Source organism: Mastacembelus armatus, chromosome 13, assembly GCF_900324485.2.
Source record: "Mastacembelus armatus chromosome 13, fMasArm1.2, whole genome shotgun sequence".
NCBI classification, from domain to species: Eukaryota; Metazoa; Chordata; class Actinopteri; order Synbranchiformes; family Mastacembelidae; genus Mastacembelus; species Mastacembelus armatus.
In genome coordinates this window covers 18619654-18628303 of record NC_046645.1, presented here as the reverse complement: position 1 = coordinate 18628303, position 8650 = coordinate 18619654, and the positions used below count along the sequence as shown (strand labels likewise).

General features: G+C 39.6%; 1 protein-coding gene across 2 annotated transcripts; it reads left to right on the top strand.

The window, feature by feature from the left end:
* The first annotated feature begins 267 nt into the window (after nt 1-267).
* Nucleotides 268-8650, top strand: ywhae1 (tyrosine 3-monooxygenase/tryptophan 5-monooxygenase activation protein, epsilon polypeptide 1). 2 transcript variants are annotated; one of them, XM_026299282.2, is made up of 7 exons: nt 268-480; nt 1938-2137; nt 2949-3055; nt 3146-3352; nt 4100-4236; nt 6060-6111; nt 7460-8650. In XM_026299282.2, the coding sequence occupies exons 1-6, from the start codon at nt 417-419 to the stop codon at nt 6065-6067; spliced, it is 723 nt and encodes a 240-aa protein (XP_026155067.1). In that variant the 5' UTR covers nt 268-416; the 3' UTR covers nt 6068-6111; nt 7460-8650. The 2 variants fall into 2 exon arrangements, with proteins under 2 accessions (XP_026155067.1, XP_026155066.1); XM_026299281.2 differs by lacking the exon at nt 6060-6111.

The window sequence follows — 8650 nt, the reverse complement described above, 5'->3', positions numbered from 1 at the left end:
AGTCGCAGGGACTACCTTGTACTTTTGGGGGCGTGAAGTACAGGGCACTGTCATTTTTACAGATGTATAGATCTGTTGTTGCTAAAAGTGATCAGAAGCTACTGAAAATGTAACACAACACGTGTACCTAAATTCTGACTAATGAAGTAAGGTGGATTTGTGTTAACATGCGTAAACTCCGCAGTGTTTTTTTCTGTTAAACATAACAAAATTGCTGAAGGACGTATCAGAGCTGCTGATTCATGCGCGTACGTGCAGTACCCGGATGAGCCCTTCGCCATCTTTACTCCAGCCCAGCGTATCGCTGCCGGTGGGGCGGAACACCACTCATCGATAGACCTGCCACACCGCCGTGGTTTTCTCTACTGATTTGCCCGTTTGATTACTTTGTTAGTCCACCTGCATTTCGATACACAATGGGAGAGCGAGACGATCTAGTTTATCAGGCGAAACTCGCCGAGCAGGCAGAGCGATATGACGGTAAGAAACACTTTCAGGGTCGACTCAGAGTGGGATATGTTCGCCGTTCGGATTTTTTTTTCTTTCTGCCTGATCACTAATGTTAACGCACAGTTAACACTGCGCCTTCGCGGGTGCTTTTTAGGAGAAACCAATGTGTCGTTACAACAGAAACCAAATCCTGAAAATGTCTGTGTTGAAGAGGAACATTTCATGACCAGGGCTGACACGGGCTAACGTTAGCGAAGGGGCTACAACAAAATGGCGGATTATTGGAGCGTGAGCTGTCAGGAGTTGCCTCCCCTGCACCATGCGAGCAGCACGGTGGCTTAATTCTGGAGCCACGGGGTCGATTAGCTCCTCTGTGAAACACCCCGCCTCACTTTGTTGACTGAAACAACAATATCGTTCGGTTATTTGTGGTTGTGTTACAGGCGTTAGCTGCATGAAGCCAAGGCAGCTGTTCACTTGGTGGGGTGTTCCCCTGCAAACGGGCAGTACGGATCGATTGGCTCCCTCTCTTTTCCCCTCCTGTCACACTGTCATACCATTACAGGCCTTGGAGAGGCTGTTTTTAGACAGCCGCCTGTGCCACCGGTCATAGGTTGCCCAGTAACGTTAAGTGAATGTGCCATGACTCATTCACGGGATTTGGACCGAGAGTATTTACAGGGTGGTTTATGGTTTACTGGCTAAATAGCAACCTAGCTGGAATGTAGTCGGATTCGTGTTGTTTCTCTACGGCAGGTTATCAATTGTTGACAACCTTTTTGCAAAGAAATTTCTTTAGGGAGTCATAGATCAGCGTCGGGAAAGTCACATAGTCCTTAAATTACATCAGCCACTGTCTGAGTCTTAGAAAGCCCAGACTGCATGGTTTTAACATTTACTTCACAAAGTTAGTTTTTTGTTTTTTTTTTACAAAGCTTGTGCTCTGCTGACTGTCATTACTGGCATACCTCAGTCAGAGAAGTATATAACAAATATAAATAAAATGAATGAAAATTAGTAAATGGTTTGTGTGTGTGTGTGTTTGCCCAATAGGTGGAGGTTTTGGTGCTGGTAAAGGAGCTGCTGTAACATGTACTCCTTTAACACTGTCACAGTTTAAAACTGTCTTGCATACTATGTAAGCCATAATAATAATATCTCTGAACATAACATCCCTGATGCCAGAATGCTTCATTCATGATGCAGGGTTTTAGCTGACCAGCAATCCATGGATGTGTGAGGCAGATTTAATTAGCATATTGTCGGTGGTTCTCTGAATGTCTCAACCTGTATTTGTCACGTCATAATAATGGAGAGGATGCCAAAGTTTGAATATGTCAGCCATGAAGCCTCTCACATGTTTATACTCAAACTGTCATTTAATCAGATAACGTGAAAATATTTACCAGCTCTAAGGTTAATGATAAACATTTCATTAAAATGTAAGTGTTAAAGGAGTGTTTTGTGTGTGTGTGTGTCCACAACAGAGATGGTGGTGTCAATGAAGAACGTGGCAGGCATGAACGTAGAGCTTACAGTGGAGGAGAGGAACCTACTATCAGTGGCCTACAAGAATGTGATTGGTGCTCGGAGAGCCTCCTGGAGGATAATCAGCAGTATTGAACAGAGGGAAGAGAACAAGGGTGGAGAAGAGAAAGTGAAGATGATCCGGGAATACAGGCAAACGGTAAAATGCTCAGTAAACACTCAGGATGTCACTTCCCGTAAAAAAAAAAAAAAAAAAAAATCATAGCATGTGTATTTAGACAATGTCTGTCAGGAGCACTTACACTGTCAGCAGCCCCTTCTCCCTTTTTTTCCTGATGTGAAAGCATTTCATGTGAAATAATTTGCATATTAATAATACTATGAGCAGCTACTGGACAGACTGAATCTGAGTCATACTTGGCAGGTCTTGCACTCTCTTGCTTTTATGAAGGGAAATAAGAGCCAGCTATTATTCTGGAAGAGGCCAGAGTATGTCAGAGTGATGGGAGAGGCAGTTGGACTGCAGTAATGATCTAATGGCATGGGTAATTCTGCTCTTGCACCACCTTTACCCTCCCCATCCCATTGGGAAACACATTTTCTCTATTATTACTACAGCACCAGGTAAACATCCAACATCATCTAAATTAAGTTAAAAATAAAAATGATTTAATGAGGCTACTTAGCAGACAACAAGAAAACTGTTAGTTTGTGGTGTGAAGTGGCAGGCAGCCTGAGGGGACAGGGACAGTTACAGCAGGTGTCTGCATATATCGATGTATTAATGCATTAGCTTGCACATATGTTCCATGCATTCATACATTCCTTCCAGCTTGCCGACAGTCTATGTAAAGCCTTGTACATATGGGCAGATGGCAGAATCTACCATACACGGAACCTTGGACCAACACAGAATTTGAAAGTATTATTTGGATTTAAGTGAGACAATGACAAATGAAAAATATTCTCCTTATTGAATAGTTGTCTTTTGGGGTTTTGTTTGGTGGCAGGTTGAAAAGGAGCTGAAGTCAATCTGTGGTGATATTCTGGATGCACTGGAAAGGCACCTACTACCCTCTGCTGTTGTGGGAGAGTCTAAGGTCTTCTACAACAAAATGTAAGCACTTAATGGTAATAGACTAATAAATTAACCCTCTACTATTCTAAATACACTTAGTTTTCATTCATATGTTTTCCCCAACTCCAGGAAGGGAGACTACCACAGGTACCTGGCAGAGTTTGCCACTGGCAATGACAGAAAGGAGGCAGCGGAAAACAGCCTGGTGGCCTACAAAACTGCTACCGATCTAGCCATGTCGGAACTGCCTCCCACACATCCCATCCGCCTCGGCCTTGCCCTTAACTTCTCCGTCTTCTACTACGAGATCCTCAATTCACCTGACCGTGCTTGCAGGTCACTGTTTTTTTTGTTTGTTTGTTTGTTTGTTTTTTTAATGCAATATCCCTAGTGTTTATCTTTAGTTTAATTAAAAGTTGTAAAGCAGAGTAAGCTTTTATGTACATATCAAAATGGATTCAGAGTGTTGGAGCCCTAACAACAGAGAGCCTAGAGACCATGTCATTTTACTCTGCCTTTACTTATCCTGCCAAGTTGCCCTGTATAACATAACATTCTTGCCCATTGTTCTTACCATTGAGCCTGAGACTTTAAAGCCTTTGTTTAAGATTCATATTCAAGTATTCACCCCTTGACCTTTTTGATGTTCTGTTTTTACCACATTATTACCACATATATAGTGGAAGCAGTTAGATTTCATTTAATATGAAATCATTGGGTAAAAAAAATGGTTGTTAGTATTAACATTCTCCACAAGTTTTTTAAAAATGCTTCTACCCTTTCTAGTTTGCATTGAGAGAGATACACAGATGCATTCATGCTTACTTTTGGCTTTAAGTTCAGTATAAATGAATATGTAAGAGTAGCCTCTTGTAATAAATACAGTTAGTTAATACACAGAATCACTGGCACATTGACAATGTAGAATCTTATTTTAATGTGACAGATGCTTGAAATATAAATAAAATACAGTTCAAGCCAGGTTTTTAGACATCTTTCCATCTCACTGCAGTCACCACAGGCTGACAATATAAATCTAAGTAAATGGTGTTTTTAACAGAAGCGCTGAATATGTTTGCTTAGGTTGGCGAAGGCTGCATTTGATGATGCCATTGCAGAACTGGACACACTGAGTGAAGAAAGCTACAAGGACTCCACACTTATCATGCAGTTGTTACGTGACAACCTGACACTATGGACTTCAGATATGCAGGGAGATGGTAAGATGCTCACCCCATGGTAACCATTCATAATACTAATTTAGGACATTGTATTCACTGATACTCATCTGCTCTGGCAGTGCATCTGCCTGTTTTTGTCTCTGTTGAATCTTTTTCCAGGACTAGATGCTTACTCGTGAACTAACTGGCACCTTACTCATTTCCTGTTACCCCTTTTTACCCCTTTTATACTGGAATTATAACATGTTGTTACTGTGAGCAGCCTAATGGATGTTCTGTATGTCAGCTGCAATTTAAGACATGCAGCAGCAAATATGTAAGATTGTGAATTTTACAAGGGAAAGAAAGCCATACATATAGCTGATGTCTGAAGTTGTGTGGTCGGAATTTATAACACATTACTTGAGTATCTATATACTGAAGATAGCAGGTATCCCCTGATAGCAGCTTATCCCCTGGACTTTTATTACTCATGAGGGCACAGACTTTTGTCTTTTGTTTAGCTGTGTATACAGCTTTGTACAGTGGACCCCATTACAACTGGTTAAGTGTCAAATAACTGGTGTTAAACATATCTTTTTCTCTTTGCATGTTTCCTTTGGGCTACTTAGCACCAGTTAATTACTTTGATTTTTATCTTTTTCCTACTCATTTTAAAGTTATTTCTAAACAGTTTTGTTAATACATGTAACATCAGGTCAAGCCTTCAGGACATGGATCATGCTGCTCACATTGTGCATGTCCAGGTAGAGTTAGTCTGTTGCAGAATCCTATCTAACTGGTGGACCTGAGCAGAAATCGAAGCTCCAGATCTAAAGTTCATAACCAACCTACCTCACAGTGATCACCTACTTTAACAACTCACAGCATTAATTTCCAGGGCTGAATGGTTTGTCCAATTGCGATTTTTCTGACCAATTCATATTGATTATTTAAAAAAAAAAAAAAAATCTCCAGATAGAATACATTGCAAAACTCAAGATGAAATAACTCGTTTGTTATTGGTGGTGGTGGTTGTTCCTGTTTTTTCAAGTTAGCTTCTAAGTCCGAGACTTGGTTTGTTTTCAATGGCGAAATGTTTCTCTAGGACCATGGATCAGTTTAGCTCACATTTATAGGGACATTGCATGTGTGGTATGTGGCATTTGTTAAAAACAAATACGTATAATTGGCCAGTTACAGTAGTAAAGGCACTGGTTAATCAAATCTGATAATTTTTATATCAGGCCAGCCATTCCTGATGCTGCTGTTGACAGCTGTGTGTTGCTTGAGCTGATGTTAGCTTCACTTACACACAGGACGGACTCCCTCCCAGCCCTAAAATAGGGACATCCTGATTTCAGAGCTTTTAAGGTTCTAAGTTAACGTTATGATGCACTTAAACCGTGAGATTGACTCTATCGGCTGTCATTTGCATTTAGCGGCTAAGCTGCCTGAAATTGATGTTTATGTAGAAACATTAGACTTGCCAGTCTGTTTTTCTTCTTCCACAAAACTGGCTTTGGAAAAGCGCGAGTTTCTCATTATCATACATAATGGTGTTTGTGTATGTATCTTTTGCAGTTTGACCAGATGACAGAATAAATAAAATACAGTGACGTTAGTCTACTAAACAGTGGTCCTTGTAGGCGTTAAACGGTCACTGCTCAGTATATAAGATAAAGTAGTGCCTCATACCAGAAAAGTTTCATATTGTGATTTTGATTTAAAGATGGCAAATCGTTGAGCCCTGTTGAATGCATTTTTTTCCCTTTTCATTCATTCCAGCAGTTTGCATTGGCTGTGTCGCCAGGCGTCCCCTGACACCTTTTTATTTCTTAGTGACTCATCATCTCTTCTTTCTCTCGTTTCCTCTGCTGTAGAGTCCTAAAGGAAACAAACCTGACAGTTCATTTCCCATGTTAACTGTACTTTGTAAGTGTTGCTCACCCAAGCCTTGCTGTATGTGTGACTATCTTCTTTTCCTCTCAACACCAACTCACTCATGGTTTAATAATTCAGTCCACTCACCTGATGCTTTGTCAGTGACTAATGGTTGGATTTTTATTAATTTCTGGCTGTAGTCTTTGCTTGTCAGTTAGTTTGAAGTGGGATTTCTTAAGTTTAGGTAGTTCAGCTTAGCTTAACCTGTATTTGTATGAAGTGTTTACGTAGTTCCCTGGTAAATCTGCACCAAGCAGAGGAGAAGATTTAGATTGTTATCAGCATGCTTGCACACCCTGTACAGTTTAGTTTTACACATGCTGTCTCTGGTAAGGAAGAACCATGATTGATGCATTTGATTAGTACAACATGAGTTGAAATTATCTGATATATGCAGTGTGCATGTCAAGTTTTGTGTGAAAGTTTTGGCGGTTTTTTTTTTTTCACTTTTTGACTGTTTTCATTTTTCACTTTTTTTATTGTTCAGTGAGTGACTGTTTGACAAAACCACATTTCAGCCCTCATTGAACAAAGGTGAAAGATACTTCTGGGTTCAGCATGCATTTTAACTTAGTGATGTTTATGAATTTGTTTTTTTTTTTTTTTTTTTAAATGAGTGGGAAAATTGAAACAATTTTCCACCCAGTTATTTCATGCATACCTCGAACAGTCTTTCTTCCTGCTGCAAGAAGCCATTGTACACCAGCAGTGGTGGAAAGATTTGTTTTAGTGTTATATGTGGGAAATCTACCAGTACTGTAAGAACATTTCCACCTATTTTCATTGCAAATAGCCTCACCTATTTTGTGAAATCAAGTTTAGTTTTTCAATTCTAGTGTATCTAAACCTTCCTTATTTGCCTTCATTTTTCAAACATTGTTAATGAGATGTATAAATGCAAGCAGTTTCTTTTTCACTTATTGTCCTTACCTCATTTATAGTTAGAAAATCAGCTGCACATTAAAACATGTAGCTGATAAAACGCTCCTGATTATTTGTATGCTATAATATTGCTAATTTCTTCCACCATCTTGTGACAATCACAGAAAACAAGAAAGATTTTTACTCAGACTATAGACAATGGGGAGAAAAACAAAAATTAAGGGATGAATTAGCTACTAGCTTTTTTGTTTTAACCCTTTTATGAATAATTCTTTCTAATATATATATTTTTTATTACAAAAATGACACTGGCTTTGTTCGGCCAGTTTCCAAACCAATTCATTGGCTGTTCTCAAATGTTAGGCCTGCCTGTCCGTCACTGAGGGCAGACAGTTATTTGTGAATCAGATCCTCCAGACCTAATAAAAAATCACTGATGGTGTATTTCCTCCACCAGGTGACGAACAGAGCAAAGAGGCACTGCAAGATGTCGAGGATGAGGCCCAGTGAGACTATGCCACCAACAGCCAACAACTAGAGACCCTCCTCACACTCCTTTCCCTCCTCCATCCCCCCCCCCCCCCCCCCCCCCCCCCCCAAATCCTCTTTACTTCCTGCAATCACCTCCCTCTTCTTCTTCTTCTCTTTTTCCTTTCTTCCACCTCTGTAGCTCCATGGCCCTGCAGGGTCACGGAGTTTACAACTTTATTTTTTTTTTCCTCTCGTTTTTTATTTTTTATATTAGCCCTTACTTCATTCAAATAAATACCACTTAATTGAGACAAGAAATACAATGTTAGAAAGACAAAGATAGAGTCCCTGGATTTTTTTTTTTTAGAGGGTCCTGGTACAAGCAGTTCTGAAAAGTTATCTTTGTTTTCATTATTGTATTTTTGTTTTTGCTTTTTCCTCAATATTTTTATCAGTTGCTGGATGTATTGAGAATTTTTTCTTAATGTAATTACAGAAATTAACTTTTATTACTGATAATGTTGACTCTTAGTTATGGGAGCTGTTTTATCTCTGTTTTTAGTCAAATGTCATGCAAATCATTTTAACTTTTTATGGGCAATTTGGAAAACTACAAGTGCCCTTTTGTTAACTTAGGTTTTCAGAGGAAGTTGGCAAAATTCGCGATATCCATGTGGGGCAAAGAAGTGCTTTACTTTTACACCATAGTGATTCTGTTATATTGTTGTAGTTGTCCTTGGACTGTACTGTGCTGAATTACTGTAGCTGTGCACACATGCTGAATCTCTTAAGGCTCACTTGTAGCTAGCTGGTGGTTTTCATTTTAAACATTTGGGATCTTTTTCACTTGTGTAAAAGACAAGTCTCAATTTGGCCCCGCTCCTCGACAGAGAGAGAGAGAGAGAGTCATGATTGTCAGCGCTTGCATGAGTTAACGCATTTTCTTTTCTGCTGCTTGTCCCTTAGTTTCCACTGAAACCCCTCTAGGTTCAGAGGTTTTTCTCCTTTTGCTGTTTCGGTTGTTTCTCTTCTTGTTTTGCTTCATTATGTGTAACTTGGAGCTGATTTGTACTACTGGATATCTGACTGGAGCCACAGACAGGGAATCTGTATTGTTCTTACTGAAACACAGCATGGAATTAACATTAAACAATCTAAATTAAACATTACAAGCAGA